At 51.4% G+C, this 21,963-nt stretch overlaps 1 protein-coding gene across 2 annotated transcripts; it reads right to left on the reverse strand.

Moving 5' to 3' along the window:
* Positions 1–366: 366 nt before the first annotated feature.
* On the reverse strand, positions 367–21,690 carry LOC137357298 (schwannomin-interacting protein 1-like). Of its 2 annotated transcripts, XM_068023527.1 has the most exons (8): positions 21,527–21,690; positions 19,377–19,869; positions 14,369–14,469; positions 11,641–11,746; positions 10,422–10,571; positions 8,951–9,059; positions 2,802–2,911; positions 367–903 (listed from the first exon to the last, which is right to left on the reverse strand). In XM_068023527.1, exons 2-7 carry the CDS (start codon positions 19,851–19,853, stop codon positions 2,814–2,816), a joined length of 1,041 nt encoding a protein of 346 aa, XP_067879628.1. In that variant the 5' UTR covers positions 19,854–19,869; positions 21,527–21,690; the 3' UTR covers positions 367–903; positions 2,802–2,813. The 2 variants fall into 2 exon arrangements, with proteins under 2 accessions (XP_067879628.1, XP_067879629.1); XM_068023528.1 differs by lacking the exons at positions 367–903; positions 8,951–9,059 and having other exon boundaries at positions 2,808–2,911.
* Between the last annotated feature and the right edge of the window lie 273 nt (positions 21,691–21,963).

A 21,963-nucleotide genomic window follows, 5' to 3' on the forward strand; every position in this document is an offset into this window, starting at 1 on the left:
CTTGAGCATTCCCCGATTTCCATCGCTCCACCATTGGCGGCCATGCCTTCAGCTGTCTAGGCCTCAAGCTCTGGAATCTCCATCTTTCTTTCTCTCCCCCTTTAAGACGCTCCTTAAACTCGACCTCTTTGACCAAGCTGTCGGTCACCTGTCCTAATATCTCCTTACGTGACTCAGTGCTTTTCTGATGATGCTCGATTGAAGAGCCTTGGGACCATTTTTCTATGTTGAGGGCGCTATATAAATGCAATTGTTGTTGCTGTTGCAGGGATTTCCCTGGATCCTGGCTTGTTTCATAACTCCCCGCTCCCCCCAGCCCCCCAAACCACAGGAGCTCAGTTCATCTCTCAATGAGAGAACACCCCCCAACTTTATCTTCAAAAAGAAATAACTTGCATTTCTATAGCACCTTTCACACCCTCAGGATCCCCTGGCCTTTTACAGCCAATGAAGTACCTCTGAAATGCAGACGGGGCCTTGGTTTAACCCCTCATCCCAACAGTGCACCTCCAACAGTGCAGCACTCCCTCAGTCCTGGCAGTGGGAGTGTCAGCCTGGATTACTGACAGGTAAGGGGATTAAGGGTAACGGAATCGAAGTGGGCAGATGGGGTTAAGGGGCAGATCAGCCGTGACCTCGCTGAATGGCGGAACAGGCACGGGGGGGGCTGAATGGCCTCCTCCTCTTCGGCACTGAAGCAGACGCTTGGATCTGAACAGGTCTGAAGACGCAGTGTCCTCTCCCTCACGTAGCCGGGGACTTTTCAGACTTGCCCGAAACAGAAACCGGAATCAGAGACTCCCCCTCAGGTGCAAAATCGCAAAAAAACAAAAATCACAAAAAAGAATCCCTATCATGTAAACCTCTTCATTTTTGTTGTTCTTTGGTTGAGTTACGCAGAACCTGAGGGAGAAAAACAGATGTATTAGAAAGAGGCTACTTAGCTCCAGTTCTCCTTCCAGAAAAGAAGGTTGAGTGGAGATTTGATGGAGGTGTTCAAAACCATGAGGGGTCTGGACAGGGTAGATAGAGAGAAACTGTTCCCATTGGCGGAGGGGTCGAGAACCAGAGGACACCGATTTAAGACAATTGGCAAAAGAACCAAAGACGACATGGGGAAAAACCTTTTTCCACAGTGAGTGGTCAGGATGCGGGGTGCACTGCCCAAGAGTGTGGTGGAGGCAGGTTCAATTATAGCTTTCAAAAGGGAATCGGATAATTATCTGAAGAGAAAAAATTTGGAGGTCTACAGGGTAAAGACCAGGGAGTGGGACTAGGCGTGTTGCTCTTGTAGAGAGCTGGCACAGACATGATGGGCCAAATGGTCTCCTTCTGTGCTGTAACCATTCTGTGATTCTCCACACAACGGCTGGTGAATTTAATCATGGAGCAGTGGAGCCATTTAAATCATGAACTTGCATTTCTATCGTGCCTTTCACCGCCACTGCTTTACAGTTAATGAAGTACTTTTTGAAGTCTAGTTGCTGTTGTAGGAAACGCAGCAGCTAATTTGTGCACAGCAAGCTCCCACAAACAGCAATGTGATAATGACCAGATAGTCTGTTTTTGGTTCGGGGATAAATATTGTCCCAGGACGCCGGGAAGAACTCCACTGCTCTTCTTCAAAATAGTGGTCATAGGATCCACCTGAAAGGGCAGAAGGGGACCTCAGTTTAAAGTCTCATCCGATAGACAGCACCTCCGACAGTGCAGCACTCCCGCAGTACTGCGCTGGGAGAGTCAGTGTGATTATGTGCTCACTCGCTGGAGTAGGACTTGAATACACAACCTTCTGACTCCGAGGCTAGAGAGAGCACGACCTACTGATTCGTGGCTAACGCCGACTATATTGATCAGAGCCAGAGAAGGCTCTTATAGTGACAACTTGCATTTATATAGCGCCTTTAACATAGTAATACATCCCAAGGCGCTTCACAACAGTGTTATCAAACAAAATTTGACACTGAGCCACATAAGGGGACATTAGGACTAAAACCTCGGTCAAAGAGGTCAGTTTTAAGGAGCGTCTTAAAGGAGGAGAGAGAGGCGGAGAGGTTTAGGGAGGGAATTCCAGAGCTTAGGGCCCCAGGCAGCTGAAGGCACAGCCGCCAATGGTGGAGCGATGGAAATCGGGGGATGGTCAAGAGGCCAGCATTGCAGGAGTGCATTGGAAGCATTGCTGGACCGGGAGCCAATATAGGTCAGCGAGCACGGTGGGAGCAAGGGTGGTGTGTGATGGGTGAACAGGATTGGGCGTGAGTTAGTATATGATAACCATTTTATTACATTGAAACCCTGGCAGTCTCTCGGTTGTTTGGCCAACACGGCAGCCATTTTGCCCCAGGAACATCCCACAAACAGCAATGAGATAAATGTGCGGATAATTTGCTTTCGGTCATGTTGGTTGAGGGAGGGACGTTGACCGGTACACCAGGGAAACTCCCTGCTCTTCCGGAGGCCCTTAAACACCCAGTTGAGCCACTGGAGTGCAGAGACAAGGCCGTGGACTAAATTCTCAGCGGAAGGAAGGCACCTGTGACAATGCAGCACTCCCTCCGGACTGGAACCTTGTGACTCAGAGGACGGAGTGCAATCAACTGAGCCAAGTACACCCAGTAAATGGAACAGCACATAAGTGGGAACAAAGTAGCACTCCCAATGAAAGAGTTTCCAACCAGCCATTGGAACCCATTACACGCACTAGGGATGTTTGAGATGTGTTGGCTAACACTGTAGACACCTGTCCCCTTGAAGGCTAGCATGGTAGGAACCTGTCCCCTTTAAGTGACCCATACACTCACCTTCATTTGTACTCAGTGTGTCAAGTCTCCAATTTCAACCAACATGGCGTCTTGCTTGGTTTTCAGGTCGTCGCGAGTTTCGAGCAGTTCCATCAGTTGGGTGTTGAGGCCTGAGCAGGAGAACAAGACCCGGCTCAGTAATAACCAATCACAACGCAACAGTGCTGGGGTCACCACCCACCGAGCCTGCTCTTTGAACCATCAAGGGTCAAAATCTTAAAAAGGCACAGGGGACTGGGAGCTTTATAAACAGAGGCAGAGAGTACAAAAGCAAGGGCATTAGGCTAAACCTTTATAAATTACCAGTTAGTAGCCAGAAGAAGTAGACTCCGGTTCTGGGCACCACAGTTTAGGAAGGATGTCAAAGCCTTGGAGAGGATGTAGAGGAGATCTACCAGGGAGGAAGGACTTCAGTTCTGTGGAGAGACTGGAGAAGCTGGGATTGTTCTCCTTAGAGCAGAGAAGGTTAAGGGGAGATTTAATAGAGGTGTTCAAAATCATGAAGGGTTTTGATTGAGTAAAATAAGTAGAAACTGATTCCAGTGGCAGGAGGGTCATTAACCAGAGGGACACAGATTTAAGTTAATTAGCAAAAGAACCAGAGGGGGGGGGGGAGATGAGATGTGATCTGGAATGCGCTGCCTGAAAGGGAAGCAGATTCAACAGGAACTTTCGAAAGGGGAATGGGAGAAATCCTTGAAGGGGAAAAATTTACAGGGCCGTGAGGAGAGTGGGACTGATTGGATAGCTCCTTCAAAAGAGCCAGCACAGGCACAATGGGCTGAATGGACTCTTTCCATGATAAAAATGGAGTTTGATTGATTCAGTCACTGACAAACAACGACCCTGGCATTGTGCCAACATTTCCAGAGAGGAAGACATAGAGGCGCGAACCCGGGAAGGATAAAGGGTAGGGGGAGGGGATGGCAGTGGCTATGATTCAGCAGAATTCCCATCTGAATCCAAACAGTCGAAAACAAGAACAATATCCCAAAGCCCAGTTCCACACATACTAAATGACTAGCCTGGGATTTAGGCCAAGTTAATGCACTGAATGAATAAACACAGGGAAATCTGCAGTTTCACGGACTGTCGACTGTGTACAAATTTATACGGTGCTTTCCACCCCCTCAGGACGTCCCAAAGTGCTTTACAGACAAGCCAACGAGGTACTTTTCTTTGAAGTGCACTCGCTGCCGCAATGCAGGAAACTCAGCAGCCAACCTGCGCACAGCAAGATCCCACAAACAGCAACGCGATAATGTCGGGTGAGGGATAAATATTGGTCCCAGGACACCGGGGAGAACTGACACTGCTCTTCTCCCAAACAGTGATCTGTGGGGGACGTTTTACGTCCACCCGGGAGGGAAGACGGGGGTGGGAGGGTTGGGCCCCCCCTCCGGCAGTGCGGCGCTCCCTCACCGGGTGCGTCAGCCTAGATTTTGCCCTCAAGGGGTCGGAGGTGGGCCTTGAACCCACAACCTGCTGGCTCACAGGAGAGAAAATGAGTGCTACCTGCTGGGCCAGCAATCTGGGCTCCGGTAAATCGGGTTCTCCACTCTGCCCCATTCGTTTAGAGCTTACTTGTACTCACACAAGCAATATTAATACCCCCACTGCACCCACAATGTAATGAGTTGTGTGAGAGGCTCAGGGACACATTTCTGAGCGGTAAGAGGCAAGGCTTCCTGTGAGGAGACCATCCTCTGGTGGTTATATCATCAACTGCAGTGCAATGGCTAAGAGCTTGCAATGTCCAGCACAGAAACAAGCCATTCGGCCCAACAGATCCATGTCGGTGTTTACGAAACACATGAGCCTCCTCTCACCCCATCACCATAACCTTCTATTCCTTTCTCCCTCATGTGCTTCTTCAACTTCCCCTTAAATTCATCAATATTACTCACCGCCACCTCTCCTTGTGGTCATGCATTCCATATGCTCAGAGTGGAGCTCTTTCTCACATTGAATAACTTCTCCTTTAACTCCACTCACTTCCCACTTCCTCCAAATAAAAAGGTGTTGCTACAGAGAACCTGTACGGGTCCTACCTGTGCCTTACCTTTTTTTGTGGGATATGTGAAACATATTTTTCCGGTCCTACTCAGGTCCCCTCCCCTCAACTCTTTTTAATCTCCATGACAAATAGGAACGGCCACCTTATCAAACCCTTTCATAGTGTTAAAGGCCTCTATCAGGTCACCCCTCAGCCTCTCTTTTCTAGAGAGACGAGTCCCAGCCTGTTCAAACCTTCCTGATAGGCAGAACCTCTCAGTTCTGGTATCATCCGCGTGCCTTCTCCAATGCCTTGACATCCTTTTTCTACTATGGAGACCAGAACTGTGCATAGTGCTCCAAGTGTGGTCTAACCAAGGTTCGAAAGAAGATTAACAACACTTCTCTGCTTTTCAATTCGAATCGCTCTAAACAGGATAAGTTCTATTAAACAGCCAGCAACGTCCCGAATGCTAAAACGAATGTTACAGCTAAGTGTTCCAAGTCTCTGAATTGGGGCTTGAATTTGTGACCTTCTGACGCAGGAGGGTAGAATCGTGTTGATTAAGTCAAGTTGGCACTGGTTATTTAGATCCCATCAGTGCTTACACAGCTCAATGGTGAGAGAAAACTGGAACACAGCTTCAAGCTAAACCATGACAGTACAACAAGGTAGAACAGGTTTAAACCACAGACAATCATTCATATGTACATGGTGCCTTTCATGGAAAACGTCCTAAGGTGATTCACAGGAGCATTACAAAGCAAAATCAGATTCAGACACATAAGGAGATATTAGGGCAGATGGCCAAAGTATTAGTCAAAAAGGTAGGTTTTCAGCAGCGAGGGAATTCCACAGCGTAGGCCTCTGGCAGTTGAAGGCACGGCTGTCAATGGTGGAGTGATTAAAATCGGGGATGCGCAGAGGTCTCGGAGGGTTGTGAGGCTGGAGGAGATTACAGAAATAGGGAGGGGGTGAGGCCATGGAGGGAATTGAAAACAAGGATGAGAATTTTTAAAATCGAGATGTTGCTTGACCGGGAGCCGATCTAGGTCAGCAAGCACTGGGGCGATAGGTGAACGGGACTTGGGCAACACAGAGTTTTGGATGACCTCAAGTTTACGAAGGTAGAATGTGGGAGACCAGCCAGGAGTGTGTTGGAATAGTCAAGTATAGAGATAACCAAGGCATGAATGAGGGTTTCAGCAGATAAGCTGAGGCATGGGAGAAGTCACGGAGGTGGAAATAGGTGGTCTTGGTGATGGAGTAGATGTGTGGTCGGAAGCTCATCACGGAGTCAACACCAAGGTAGTGAGAGGTGGTGGCGAGGTAGAGCTGGGTGTCGTCAGCATACATGTGGAAACTAACACTGTGTTCTTGAATGATGTTGCCGAGGGGCAGCATGTAGATGGGAAATACAAGGGGGCCAAGGACACATGCTTGGCGGAACATCAGAGGTAACAGTGCGGGAGCAGGAAGAGACGGAGCATTTAGGATGTCTGAAAATGAACACATTCCATTCTGGGCACTTACTCACACTCCCAGGACAGGTACAGCATGGGGTTAGATACAGAGTAAAGCTCCCTCTACACTGTCCCCATCAAACACTCCCAGGACAGGTACAGCACGGGGTTAGATACAGAGTAAAGCACCCTCTACACTGTCCCCATCAAACACTCCCAGGAAAGGTACAGCACGGGGTTAGATACAGAGTAAAGCTCCCTCTACACTGTCCCCATCAAACACTCTCACATACTCTGGTATGTCTGCTCTAACCAGCTCTCTGGAATCTAGCCCACAATGTAAGAGGGTGGATTCACATTTCTGGGAGCCAAGATAAACAGACTTTTCTACTGGAATCTCTTCTGTATAAAAAAGAACGGGGTTAGATGCAGAGTAAAGCTCCCTCTACACTGTCCCCATCAAACACTCCCAGGACAAGTACAGCATGGGGGGTTAGATACAGAGTAAAGCTCCCTCTACACTGTTCCCATCAAACACTCCCAGGACAGGGACAGCACAGGGTTAGATACAGAGTAAAGCACCCTCTACACTGTCCCCATCAAACACTCCCAGGGCAGGTACAGCTTGGGTTTAGATACAGGCTGAGCTGACCCCTGCTCGGCCGGAACTGCTCATCGGACCCAGGCTCCGAAACCCTCCTTGGGAGCCGGTCCCACACAACCCGAGCCGCCTCTTGGAAATGCCCTCTGTGCCATTCCAATCGCCACGGAGGGGTTTCCTGTACGGGCTGCTCCTGCACACTCTCCACTTCCTCGCCCTTGTCAGCCGGCCGGACATGCCCTGGCGGTCCGCGTTGCCATCTGGCGGTGAGGGGAAGCCCCGATGGAGGTCTCTCTATGCGGGAGTCTTCCCCCTTTACATCGGGGACCTGGGGTGGAGGGTGTTGCACAGAGCAGTCCCGTGCAATAGACTTTTAAGTAGGTTCACCGACTCCCAGGCCGCCTGTACTTTCTGCGGCCTGGCCGAGTCCGTGTTCCATGTATATACGGAGTGTGCGAGGTTGCAGCCCCTCTTTGAGTATTTGAAGGGGCTGCTCCTCAAGTTCTGGCTGCAATTCAGTCCCACGCTCCTGATCTTTGGGCACCCGGTGCGGAAGGGCGTGGGCCGGGAGGAGGATCTCCTCGTCGGTCTGCTCCTGGGCCTGGCCAAGGTGGCAATTCACAGGTCCAGGCTGCGGGCCGTCGGGGGGTCCGTCCTCCCCGATTGCCTGCCCCTCTTCCGCGGTTACGTTCGCGCCCGGGTGTCCCTGGAGAAGGAGCATGCGGTGTCCGCCGGTACGCTTGAGGCCTTCCGCGACCAGTGGGCACCGCAAGGACTGGAGTACATTGTCGATGCCGAGAATGGCATTTTAATTTGAGTTTTTTGTTTATTTCTGTTTTTATTAAAGTTATTTTAAAAATATAAGTATGTATATAAAGGGGGCCTGAGGAATAAAGGCCCCCTCGACATGAAGAATATAAAAGGGGCCTGGGGTATAAAGGCCACCTTAAAAATTAAAAAAAAAACAAAAAAACGGGGTTAGATACAGAGTAAAGCTCCCTCTACACTGTCCCCATCAAACACTCCCAGGGCAGGTACAGCTTGGGTTTAGATACAGGCCGAGCTGACCCCTGCTCAGCTGGAACTGCTCATCGGACCCAGGCTCCGAAACCCTCCTTGGGAGCCGGTCCCGCACAACCCGAGCCGCCTCTTGGAAATGCCCTCCGTGCCATTCCAATCGGCGCGGAGCGGTTTCCTGTGCGGGCTGCTCCTGCACACTCTCCACTTCCTTGCCTTCGTCAGCCGGCCGGACACGCCCTGGCGGTCCGCGTTGCCATCTGGCGGCGAGGGAAAACCCCGATGGAGGTCTCTCTACGCGGGAGTCCTCCCCCTTTACATCAGGGACCCGGGGTGGAGGGTGTTGCACAGAGCAGTCCCGTGCAATAGACTTTTAAGTAGGTTCACCGACTGCCAGGCCGCCTGTACTTTCTGTGGCCTGGACGAGTCCGTGTTCCATGTATATATGGAATGTGTGAGGTTGCAGCCCCTCTTTGAGTAATTGAAGGGACTGCTCCTCAAGTTGTGGTTGCATTTCAGTCCCACGCTCTTGATCTTTGGGCAGCCGGTGAGGAGGGGCATGGGCCAGGAGGAGGATCTCCTCGTTGGTCTGCTCCTGTGCCTGGCCAAGGTGGCAATTCACAGGTCCAGGCTGCGGGCCGTCGGGGGGTCTGTCCTCCCTTATTGCCTGCCCCTCTTCCGCAGTTACGTTCGTGCCCGGGTGTCCCTGGAGAAGGAGCGTGCGGTGTCCGCCGGTACGCTTGAGGCCTTCCGCGACCGGTGGGCACCGGAGGGACTGGAGTACATCGTCGATACCGAGAATGGCATCTTAATTTGAGTTTTTGGTTTATTTATCTGTTTTAACAAAGTTATTTTTAAAAATATAAATATGTATATAAAGGGGGCCTGAGGAATAAAGGCCCCCACAAAATAAAATATATAAAAGGGGCCTGGGGTAGAAAGGCCACCTGAAAAAAAAAGGGGTTAGATACAGAGTAAAGCTCCCTCTGCACTGTCCCGATTAAACATTCCCAGGACAGGTACCCCTCCCCAACCCCAACCCTATCGTCTCCACTCAGAATCACAGACTTACAGTGAATTTGGGTGAAGATGTTGGTTTTCAGGTTCTGAAGCTGTGCTATGGTCATCTCCTGCAGGTCACTCAGTCCCAGAGGTCCTTCCCTACCCTGGTTGTCTTTGGACTGAGGAAGAAAAAAATTAATTCTACAAAGGACTTGACAGATGAAAGAAAGAACTTGCATTTCTATAGTGCTTTTCACAACCTCAGGATATCCCAAAGTGCTTTCATGCCAATGAAGTGCTTTTTGAAGTGTCGTCACTGTTGGGATGTCGGAAACACGACAGGTGTTTGCACACAGCAAGATCCCACAAATAGCAACATGATAACGATCGAACCATCTGTTTTAGTGATATGGATTGAGGGATAAATATTGGCCCCAAGGAGAATTCCCCACTGTTATTCTTCACAATAATGATTGTGGGATCATTTACCTCCATCTGTGAGGACAGATGGGACCTTAGTTTAACATCTCATCTGAAAGATGCCCCTTCGACAGTGCTCAGTACTGCCCCTCTGACCGTGTGGCACTCCCTCAGTACTGCCACTCTGACCGTGCGGCACTCCCTTAGTACTACCTCTCCGACAGTGCGGCACTCCCTCAGTACTGCCCCTCTGACCGTGCGGCACTCCCTCAGTACTGCCCCTCTGACCGTGCGGCACCCCCTCAGTACTGCCCCTCTGAACATGCGGTGCTCCCTCAGTATTGCCTCTCCGACAGTGCGGCACTCCCTCAGTACTGACCCTCCGACAGTGCAGCAGTCCCACAGTGCACTCCCTCAGTACTGACCCTCCCACAGTGCAGCACTCCCTCAGTACTGACGCTCCGACAGTGCAGCACTCCCTCAGTACTGACCCTCCGACAGTGTAGCACTCCCTCAGTACTGACCCTCCGACAGTGTAGCACTCCCTCAGTACTGACCCTCCGACAGTGCAGCACTCCCACAGTACTGACGCTCCGACAGTGCAGCACTCCCTCAGTACTGACCCTCCGACAGTGCAGCACTCCCTCAGTACTGACCCTCCGACAGTGTAGCACACCCTCAGTACTGACCCTCTGACAGTGCAGCACTCCCTCAGTACTGACCCTCCAACAGTGCAGCACTCCCTCAGTACTGACCCTCCGACAGTGCAGCACTCCCTCAGTACTGCCCCTTCCACACTGCAGCACTCCCTCAGTGCTGACCCTCCGACAGTGTAGCACTCCCTCAGTACTGACCCTCCGACAGTGCAGCACTCCCTCAGTACTGGCTCTTGGTGAGTCAGCCTGGAGTTGTTGCTCGCGTCTCTGGAGAGGGTCTCAAACCCACAACCTTCTGACTCAGAGACAAGAGCGCTGCCCAGTGAGTCAAGGCCAACACTACATAACAGTCACATGTATTTCAGAGGTTGAAGGCCGATGGAAGCCATATGCTCAGAACCATGCCCCTCCCCCGAACGCTCTCATCCTGACCGGGTCACGGTGAACGAGATGACCGTAGCTCACCCTTTCGGAGGCTGCACGCACTTGCTGCTTCTGCCTCTCAAGGTCGAGTTGCCTCTTTACCAGGGCGAGGCCTCGCTTCGCCTCACTCTCCAGCTCCTTCTTGCGGGAAAGAAGACTTCCCTTCGTGGGCCCGTCCTCATCTGCAGCCACCTGGAAAAATTCACACACGCCTGGTCAGCACAAGGATTACAGAATCATACAGAACAGGAGACCATTTGGCCCATCGTGCCTGTGCTGGCTCTTTGAAAGAGCCAATGAATTGGTCCCACTCCCCAGCTCTTTCCCCATTGCCCTGCAAATTTTTCTTTTTCAAGTATTTACCCAATTACCCGTTTGAAAGTTCCCGTTGAATCTGCTTCCACTGCCCTTTCGGGCAGCGCGTTCCAGATCACAACAACTCATTGAATTAAAAATAGGCTCCTCCTCTCCCCCTCTGGTGCTTTTACCAATTATCTTCAATCTGTGTCCTCCGGTTACCGACCCTCCTGCCACCGGAAACAGTTTCTCCTTATTTACTCCATCAAAACCCTTCGCCATTTTGAACACCTCTGTTAAATCTCCCCTTAACCTTCTCTGCTCTGAGATCAATCGCAGTCTCTCCACGTCACTGAAATCCCTCATCCCTTGTACCATTCTGGTAAATCTCCTCTGCACCCTCTCCAAGCTTCCTCAAGTGTGGTGCCCAGAACTGGACGCAATCTTCCAGCTGGGTCCTAACGTTCTTATTCTCCTCACAGTTTATACTACATTGCTGAGCGTTGTGTCATCTGCATACGTTGAAATTATGTCCCGTACACCCAAGCTCTTGCAGAGAGTCAGGATGGAAACGATGGGCCGAATGGCCTCTTTCTGTGCTGCAACCATCCCGTAATGCTATGATTCTAAGCCAAGGTCATTAAAGAATTTCATCAGAATAAACTTTTAAAATCTTCTGTTTCCTGACGGATTTTATCAACATCACATGGAATGACTGAGCCGGTGGGCTGAAACCTCATCATTTGTCCCTGGGCTCCAACTCATCCTTGGCTCGAGGGGTCAAAGTCTCAACGGGTCATCGCAAGGTTACTTAACGACTGCAGCAAAGCATGAATTTTGACCCAAATCGCACTGACTTTATCTCACAAGGAGGGTCTTCATCCTCTGCAATGGCAGCAGGAATGACCTTTCACCTCACTATCAAACAAAAAGGATCGAAAGCTCAAGGGTTTGGTCTTCCTACCTGAGGAGGTGGCGTTGCTGAGGCTCCCTTAACTGGTTCCTCAGTGTCACTCTCACTGCTACTCTCGTTGATAAAACACAACTGTAAGTTGACCCGACTGTGGAATCTGAGAGAGACAGAAACAAACACCAGGGATCATTGAGGTTTCATGGTTGTGAAGGATTTGAGCAGCACTGGGCCCCGAGTCAGTGGCTGCTCTCAGCCATGGCTCAGTTGGCAGCATTCTCCCCTTGAGACTTAAGAACATAATTCAAGCCGAGACTGCCAGTGCCAACACTGAGGGAGCGCCGCATCATCGGAGGGGCAGCACTGAGGGAGCGCCGCCCCGTCGGAGGGGCAGCACTGAGGGAGCGCCGCACTGTCGGAGGGGCAGCACTGAGGGAGCGCCGCACTGTCGGAGGGGCAGCACTGAGGAAGCGCCGCCCCATCGGAGGGGCAGCAATGAGGGAGCGCCGTACTGTCGGAGGGGCAGCACTGAGGGAGCGCTGCACTGTCGGAGGGGCAGCAATGAGGGAGCGCCGCCCCATCGGAGGGGCAGCACTGAGGGAGCGCCGCACTGTCGGAGGGGCAGCACTGAGGGAGCGCCGCCCCGTCGGAGGGGCAGCACTGAGGGAGCGCCGCCCCGTCGGAGGGGCAGCACTGAGGGAGCGCTGCACTGTCGGAGGGGCAGCACTGAGGAAGCGCCGCCCCATCGGAGGGGCAGCACTGAGGGAGCGCCGTACTGTCGGAGGGGCAGCACTGAGGGAGCGCTGCACTGTCGGAGGGGCAGCACTGAGGAAGCGCCGCCCCATCGGAGGGGCAGCACTGAGGGAGCGCCGCACTGTCGGAGGGGCAGCACTGAGGGAGTGCCGCACTGTCGGAGGGGCAGCACTGAGGGAGCGCCGCACTGTCGGAGGGGCAGCACTGAGGGAGCGCTGCACTGTCGGAGGGGCAGCACTGAGGGAGTGCCGCACTGTCGGAGGGGCAGCACTGAGGGAGTGCCGCCCCGTCGGAGGGGCAGCACTGAGGGAGCGCCGCACTGTCGGAGGGACAGCACTGAGGGAGCGCCGCACTGTCGGAGGGACAGCACTGAGGGAGCGCCGCACTGTCGGAGGGGCAGCACTGAGGGAGCGCCGCCCCGTCGGAGGGGCAGCACTGAGGGAGCGCCGCCCCGTCGGAGGGGCAGCACTGAGGGAGCGCTGCACTGTCGGAGGGGCAGCACTGAGGGAGCGCCGCCCCGTCGGAGGGGCAGCACTGAGGGAGCGCTGCACTGTCGGAGGGGCAGCACTGAGGGAGCGCCGCCCCGTCGGAGGGGCAGCACTGAGGGAGCGCCGCCCCGTCGGAGGGGCAGCACTGAGGGAGCGCTGCACTGTCGGAGGGGCAGCACTGAGGGAGCGCCGCACTGTCGGAGGGGCAGCACTGAGGGAGTGCCGCCCCGTCGGAGGGGCAGCACTGAGGGAGCGCCGCCCCGTCGGAGGGGCAGCAATGAGGGAGCGCTGCACTGTCGGAGGGGCAGCACTGAGGGAGCGCCGCCCCGTCGGAGGGGCAGCACTGAGGGAGCGCTGCACTGTCGGAGGGGCAGCACTGAGGGAGCGCCGCCCCATCGGAGGGGCAGCACTGAGGGAGCGCTGCACTGTCGGAGGGGCAGCACTGAGGGAGCGCCGCCCCGTCGGAGGGGCAGTACTGAGGGAGCGCCGCACTGTCGGAGGAGCAGCACTGAGGGAGCGCTGCACTGTCGGAGGGGCAGCACTGAGGGAGCGCCGCCCCGTCGGAGGGGCAGCACTGAGGGAGCGCTGCACTGTCGGAGGGGCAGCACTGAGGGAGCGCCGCCCCGTCGGAGGGGCAGCACTGAGGGAGCGCTGCACTGTCGGAGGGGCAGCACTGAGGGAGCGCCGCACTGTCGGAGGGGCAGCACTGAGGGAGCGCCGCACTGTCGGAGGGGCAGCACTGAGGGAGCGCCACACCATCGGAGGGGCAGCACTGAGGGAGCGCCGCACTGTCCGAGGGGCAGCACTGAGGGAGCTGATGGGTAGAATTACTCCTGATGCTTCCTGGGTTCATTTGAAAGGACTTTGCATTTGTGCAGTCACTGCTGTAATACAAGAAACTCGGCAGCCAATTTGTGCACAGCAAGCTCTCACAAACAGCAATCTGACAATGATCAGATCACCTGTTTTACTGATGTTGGTTAATGGATAAATATTGGCCCCAGAACACCAGGGGGAACTCCCCTGCTTTCGGGATTCGTTTACGTTAGGACAGACGGGGTTTTGGTTTAGCATCTCGTGCAAAAGATAACACCTCCGACCCTGTGGTGCTCCCTCAGTGCCGTCCCTCCGACCCTGTGGTGCTCCCTCAGTGCCGTCCCTCCGACCCTGTGGTGCTCCCTCAGTGCCGTCCCTCCGACCCTGTGGTGCTCCCTCAGTGCCGTCCCTCCGACCCTGTGGTGCTCCCTCAGTGCCGTCCCTCCGACCCTGTGGTGCTCCTTCAGTGCTGTCCCTCCGACCCTGTGGTGCTCCCTCAGTGCCGTCCCTCCGACCCTGTGGTGCTCCCTCAGTGCCGTCCCTCCGACCCTGTGGTGCTCCCTCAGTGCCATCCCTCCGACCGTGCGGCGTTCCCTCAGTGCCGTCCCTCCGACCGTGCGGCGCTCCCTCAGTACTCAGTACCCTCAGGCATTTGCCCCATCTTGGCTCCGGGGTAAAACTGACTGACAGGAAATCATGACCAGAAAACACAGCCTGCTCCTTACCGTGATGTGCAGCTAAAGCCCGTCGTCTGCCATCTACTGCTGTCAGCTCTTTCCCAGGACGTGAACCTATGTCCACCATCCATCTTTCTCCTTCCCAAGGGCTGGAAGGTAAAAGTGAACAGCATCATAACCCTTTAATGTAATACTCTCATAGATACTACCGTCTCTCTGAGACTCATATCTAACAGCTCATCCCCACTCTCCCCCCACCCAACCCCAGGCAGGTTTGGACACTCTGCCCCTATAAACCCGGGCTTCCTCCCCTCTGTAAACTAACATAAGAGGTGGGGGGTGGAAATAAAATAGCATGAAGAGGTATTCCACTGAGTACATAGGTCCTACTATCACCTCCCCCACATCCTCCACTTCATCACAGAATCATCGAATCACTATAGCACAGAAGGAGCCCATTCGGCCCGTCATGTCTGTGTCAACTCTCTGCAAGAGCATCTCCTCGTCCCATCCCGCCACTCCCCCCCCCACCCACCTTTTCCCAGTAGCCCTGCAAATTTTTTCTTTTCATATAATTATCCAATTGCTTTTTGAAAGCCACAATTGGGTCTGCCCCCATCGCACTCTCAGGCACTGCATTCCAGATCCGAACCACTCGCTGTGTTAAAAAAAAGATTTTCCTCACGTCTCCATTGGTTCTTTTGCCATTCACCTTAAATCTGTGTCCTCTGGTTCTCAACCCTTCAGCCAATGGGAACAGCTTCTCCCTATCTGTTCTGTCCAGACCCCTCAGAGACATAACAGCACAGAAGGAGACCATTCAGCCCATCGAGTGAAGTCACACGGGATCAGAGGTGAGCGGGCAAGATGGATACAGAACTGGCTCAGTCACAGAAGACAGAGGTTAACAGTGGAAGGGTGTTTTTCTGAATGGAGGGATGTGACTAGTGGTATTCCGCAGGGATCAGTGCTGGGACCTTTGCTGTTTGTAGTATATATAAATGATTTGGAGGAAAATGTAGCTGGTCTGATTAGTAAGTTTGCGGACGACACAAAGGTTGGTGGAGTTGCGGATAGTGATGAGGATTGTCAGAGGATACAGCAGGATATAGATCGGTTGGAGACTTGGGCGGAGAAATGGCAGATGGAGTTTAATCCGGACAAATGTGAGGTAATGCATTTTGGAAGATCTAATGCAGGTGGGAGGTATACAGTAAATGGCAGAACCCTTAGGAGTATTGACAGGCAGAGAGATCTGGGCGTACAGGTCCACAGGTCACTGAAAGTGGCAACGCAGGTGGATAAGGTAGTCAAGAAGGCATAAGGCATGCTTGCCTTCATCGGTCGGGGCATAGAGTATAAAAATTGGCAAGTCATGTTGCAGCTGGACAGAACCTTAGTTAGGCCACACTTAGAATATTGCGTGCAATTCTGGTCGCCACACTATCAGAAGGACGTGGAGGCTTTGGAGAGGGTACAGAGGAGGTTTACCAGGATCTTGCCTGGTCTGGAGGGCATTAGCTATGAGGAGAGGTTGGAAAAACTCGGATTGTTTTCACTGGAACGACGGAGGTGGAGGGGCGACATGATAGAGGTTTACAAAGTTATGAGCGGCATGGACAGAGTGGATAGTCAGAAGCTTTTTCCCAGGGTGGAAGAGTCAGTTACTAGGGGACATAGGTTTAAGGTGCGAGGGGCAAAGTTTAGAGGGGTTGTGCGAGGCAAGTTTTTTACACAGAGGGTGGTGAGTGCCTGGAACTTGCTGCCAGGGGAGGTGGTGGAAGCAGATACGATAGCGACGTTTAAGAGACATCTTGACAAATATATGAATAGGAAGGGAATAGAGGGGTATGGGCCCCGGAAGTGCAGAAGGTGTTAGCTTAGGCAGGCATCAAGATCGGCACAGGCTTGGAGGGCTGAATGGCCTGTTCCTGTGCTGTACTGTTCTTTGTTCTTTTTGAGTCCATGCCAGCTCTCTGTAGAACATTCCAGTCAGTCCCATTCCCCGGCTCTATTCCCGTAGCCTGTAAGTTTATTTCCCTCAAGTGCCCATCCAATTTTCTTTTGAAATTATTCATTTTCTCACAGGCATCTCCCCCCTCATAGGCACCCCCCCGTATCTCTTGCCCAAAACCTTGAATCTGTGTTCCCCGGGTCCTTGTATCATCAGCTGATCAGAACTGCTTTTCTTTGTCTACCTTATCTAAACCAGTCATAGTCTTGTCCACCTCTATCAAATCTCCCCTCAATCTCCTTTGCTCCAGGGAGAACAACCCCAGATTCTCCAACCTAACCTTGTCGCTAAAATCCCTCATCCCTGGATCCATTCTGGTAAATCTCCTCTGCACCCTCTCAATGGCCCTCACATCCTTCCCAAAGTGTGGTGACCAGAACTGGACGCAATACCCTAGCTGTGGCCGAACCAGAGCTTTCTAAAGGTTGAGCATAACTTCCCGTATGCCTTTATTTATGAAGCCCAAGATCCCATATGCTTTGCTAACTACTCTCTCAATATGTCCTGCCACCTTTAAAGATTGATGCTCATGCACCCCCAGGTTCCTCTGTTCCTGCACACTCTTTAGAACTGTGCCATTTAGTCTATATTGCCTCTTCCTATCCATTTTGCCAAAATGCATCACCTCACGATTCTCTGTCTTAATATCTATGTCCTGTTGCAGCTGATTTGCATCACCCTCACTGTCTGCCACACCTCCAAGTTTGATATCATCAGCAAATTTTGAAATTTTACTTTGTATTCCAATATCCAAGTCATTTGTGTATATCAAACAAAAGCAGTGGTCCCAGCACTGACCCTTGGGGAACACCTTGCGTCTGCCATCCTTGAGTCTGAAAAACAACCATTTACTACAACTCGCTGTTTCCTTCCTTAAGCCTATTGTTCTTTTTATCCAAGTTGACACTGACCTTCCTATTCCATGAGCCTCAATTTTGGTAACCAGCTTTTTATGTGGCACTTTGTATTTCTTAAAATCCGTATCAACAACATTCATTGTTTCCCTTCATCAACCTTCTCTGTTATTTCATCAGAAAAAGTCAATTAGATTAGTCAAGCACAATCTGCCTTTTACAAATATGTGCTGGCTCTCCTTAATTAACTCAAACCTCTCCAAGTGCCTGTTGATTTTTTTCCCCTGACTATTATTTCTAACCTTACCCACCACTAATGTTAAACTAACTGCCCTGTAGTTGCTCAGGCTGTTCTTACACCCTTTCTTGAATCAGGGTGTCACATTTGCCACTCTCCAATCCTCTGGCACCTCCTTTGTATCTAGGGAAGACTGGAAGATTATGGCAAGCCCTTCTGCTATCTGCAACCCCCACTTCCTTTAGCAACCTAAGATGCAAGCCATCTGGGCCAGGTGACTTATCTACCCGAAACATAGTCAGCCTTTCCAGTACATCCCGCCGATCAATTTTCACCTCATCCATTACCTCTAAAATCTCCACTTCTACCAATGTTTTGTCAGCATTCTCTTCCTGAGTAAACACTGATAGAAAGTACTCATTAAGTATTTTAAGCCCCGCCCTGTGCCTCTAAGCATAAATTACCTCTTTGTCCCTAATCAGCCACACCCCACTTTTTACAACCCGCTTACTATTTACATGCTAGTAAAAGACTTTGAACATGTCCATCAATTCTTTCATCCTAGTTTTAGTAAATAAATTCCCAGTCTTTCTGATCAATAAATTCTTGGGGACAGGAGAGGGTTGAGGACTCGACTCAGGGTCAGTTTGCAACCAAGATGGAGGCTTGGTGATGTTAATTCCCTGAGCAGACCTGGGCTCCAGACACTTGAGCCAGACCTCGAGTTGCTCATGGCACCGTTGACTGGCAAACTGGTCTTGTTCATAGAAGCACAGACTCCTTCCCACTCAGCTCCAGAAACCCGGTGTCGCACACTGACAGACATGCATCGAGAAGTTTGCCAGTGAGCTGGACAGTAAGAGCCAGTTAAAGGCACGCATTTACCTCCATACAAATGTGGGCACCCTCAACCTTAACTCTTTCCAACCTGAGCATAGGTTCTCCGGGCTTGAGTAAGTGGAGTGAAGCTCACTCTCTGACAGCCCCTCATTGGTAAAACAGGAAAAATATACTGCAGATCCTGGAAATCTGAAATAAAAACAGAAAATGCTGCAAATACTCAGCGGGTCAGGCAGCATCTGTGGGAGAGAGAAACGGAGTTTATATTTCAGCTCGATGGCCTTTCATCAAAACTGGAAAAAATTAGAGATGTGATCGGTTTTAAATAAGTACAGAGGCAGGGGAAGTTGGGGGGGAAGAGAACAAAAGAGAAGGTCTGTGATAGGGTGGAAGGCGGAGAGATTAAATGACAAAAGGGATGATGGTGTAAGGCAAAAGGAGATGGTTTAGTTTAGTTTAGTTTAGAGATACAGCACTGAAACAGGCCCTTCGGCCCACCGAGTCTGTGCCGACCATCAACCACCCATTTATACTAATCCTACACTAATCCCATATTCCTACCACATCCCCACCTGTCCCTATATATTTCCCTACCACCTACCTATACTAGGGGCAATTTGTAATGGCCAATTAACCTATCAACCTGCAAGTCTTTGGCGTGTGGGAGGAAACCGGAGCACCCGGAGGAAACCCACGCAGACACAGGGAGAACTTGCAAACTCCGCACAGGCAGTACCCAGAATCGAACCCGGGTCCCTGGAGCTGTGAGGCTGCGGTGCTAACCACTGCGCCACTGTGCCGCCCCGTGGTAACGGGACAAGGAAAGAAACAAAAGATGGGTCTAGAGGAGGTGTAAATGGCAACAGCAGAACCATTAGCAACAGCTGCTGTCTGAAGAAAATGGGAGCAGTGCTCCCCCACTTTTTGCCTGAAACATTAACTCTGTTTCTCTCTCCACAGATGCTACTGGACCATCTGAGTGTTTCCAGCAATTTCTGGTTTCATTTTGGCTTTCTCACAAGTTTAGTTTAGATGCTCTCTCTCATGGCAACGGGCTTCCAGGTTATCAAGATACATGACTGACCGAATCAACACCCAAAGCCCTCTCACCGACTGATCTGTGGCAACGGTTGGGTTGCGGCACCGTTCTCGCGCCTGTTTCTCATTCTCCCGCAGCTGCAGGCCAGCAATGTGATTCTCCAGGGCTTCCCAGTTCATGATGGGCAACTCGTTCTCTGCTCCCTCTGGCGATGAGGTCCCCGGCACTGGAGGAGCTTCAGTTGGCTTGGCCGGCGCCCGAGTGGAATTGTTCCTCTGCGCCAAGCGGCCTGCTGCCGGATTGGTGCCGTTGGTCCCACCAACCAGGAGGCCATTCAGCTCCCTTCGGGTCTCCTGCCCGGCCTCCGAGCTCCCCTGGCTCACACCTCCCCGATCCTCGGTCATCTTCTGCTCGCAGTCCTGAAAACCCTCATCGTCTTCCGAGGAACCAGATCCCAGTCTCACCGCTGGCTTTTGCTCAGGGAGCTTTGATTGGTCAGAGTCCAGGCGAGATATCAGGGAACTGAACCATTCTCCTCCTGAATCCATACCATACTTCTAGAACCTAAGAGAGAGAGGGATAGGAGATCATCAGGTCAGAGAGGTAGCTTTGGCCTCAGTGGGTTGCATTTGTATATTTACTAAAATGATTCCAGGGATGGAGGATTTTAGTTAGAAGGTTTGATTAGAAAAGCTGTATTTGTTCCCCCTAGAACAAAGGAGATTGAGGGGAGATTTAATAGAAATGTACAAGATTATGACAGGCTTAGATAAGTTAGACAAGGAAAAACTGCTCCCATTAACAAATGGTCCAAGGACTAGGGGGACACAGATTGAAATTTTTGGGCAAAAGATGCAGGGGGGGAATGTGAGGAAGCACTTTTTTTTTACACAGCAGGTGGTAATGACCTGGAACTCGCTGCCCACGAGGGTGGTGGAAGCGGAGATGATCAATGACTTCAAGAGGAAGTTGGATGGCCACCTGAGAGAAATAGACTTGCAGGGCTATGGGGATTGAGCCTGGGAGTGGGACTGATTACACTCCACGGAGAGCCAGCATGGATTCGATGGGCCGAATGGCCCCCGTCTGTGCCACAAATGACTATGATCTTTAAGAGTAAAACGTCCCTAGACATTTCACAGCAGAGTTATCAATAAAAACATTGATAACTCCAAGCCATACAAGGAGATATTAGGATGAGTGACCAGAAGCTTGGTCGAAGAGGTAGGTTTTGAGGAGCATCTTAAAGGAGGAGAGGCAGGCGGAGAGGTTTGGGGAGGGAATTCCAGAGCTGAGGACCCAGGCAGCTGAAGGCACGGCCGCCAATGGTGGAGCGATGGGAATCAGGTTTGGGAAAGAGGCCAGAATTGGAGGAGAGCAGAGAACTTAGAGGTCGTAAGGGCTGGAGGAGGGTTACAGAGATCATCCCGATCAGAAAGTCATGGGTCAGAAGGATTTGGATCACAAGTGCCAGACAGAAAAAAAATGGCATGAGCAGAACAGTCTTTTTCAGGGGGAAGAGGTATTTAGAAGAGGGATATTTTAAATGGTAAGGTGAAAGGCAAAACTAACAGTGTTGAAACTGGGGTATCAGAGTCAATTAACCCTTTATCTCCTTTTCCCAAATTCTGAAATGATTCAAAGTGACAACTCTTATTGGTAACAGGGACTGTAGGGAGAGACAGCACATACACGATGGGACATGATAACGGGGTTTAGAGGGTTAAATTACAAGAACAGGTTGCCTAAACCTGGCTTGGATTCTCTTGAATACAGAAGATGAAGCAGTGATCTGATCAACTACTGCCTCTGATGGTGAAATCCAGAAAAAAGGGAGCATAATCTCACAATTAGAGAGTGACCATTTACAAGTGAAATCAGGCCATAAGCTCTTCAACCTTAAAATAAATAGCTTATAATAAACAAACGATTTGCATTTCTATAGCGCCTTTCACAACCTCAGGACGTCTCAGGTCACGTTACAGCCAATGAAGTATTTATATTGATTCCCCTACAAGCCAGTCCCCACTACCCCCTTAAAAAAAATCACTAATAAACCTGAGCCAACTCCTTCACTGCTAGACATTGCAGGAAGTCTCTTAACTTCCACTGTTTAAAAAATAGATATATGGTATATTCAGTCTTGTGTAACTTCCGGGTGCAGAGTTTAACATCAGGCAAAGGAGTCTGTCTGGATTTAATTCCGAAGCGAGAAACTCACCAGAGGGGTGTCGTTTTCGGTTCGGGTCTCAGGGTTTCCTCCAGTCCTCCCTTGCCTCCCAAACGGCAGATCGGCCCAGCACAGGGAAGCCAACTCACCGCAACCTCCTGCTCCCCTTCCTCTTAAATTTATGAAATCAGACTGTTTCAGTTCCTTTCCAACTTTTCCTGTCTGGCTCCTCCCACATCATTCCAGATCAGGGAGCTGTCACTTTCCTCCCCACCCCCAGCAATTATGGGTTCGAATCTTTCAATCAATCAGGATATCCCCCAGAGTCGTGAAAAGGAAAATTAGCTTTACAAACGCCCTGAGCAGCTATCACTAATGTAATTATTTAAACATTGACAACTTGCTGCACCTTTAATGTGACTGAATCATCACAGGAGCCATAATCAAGACACAATTTGACAGCTAGCCATGGTGGAAGCAGAGACAAT

Source organism: Heterodontus francisci, chromosome 48 (assembly GCF_036365525.1).
Source record: "Heterodontus francisci isolate sHetFra1 chromosome 48, sHetFra1.hap1, whole genome shotgun sequence".
Lineage (NCBI taxonomy): Eukaryota > Metazoa > Chordata > Chondrichthyes > Heterodontiformes > Heterodontidae > Heterodontus > Heterodontus francisci.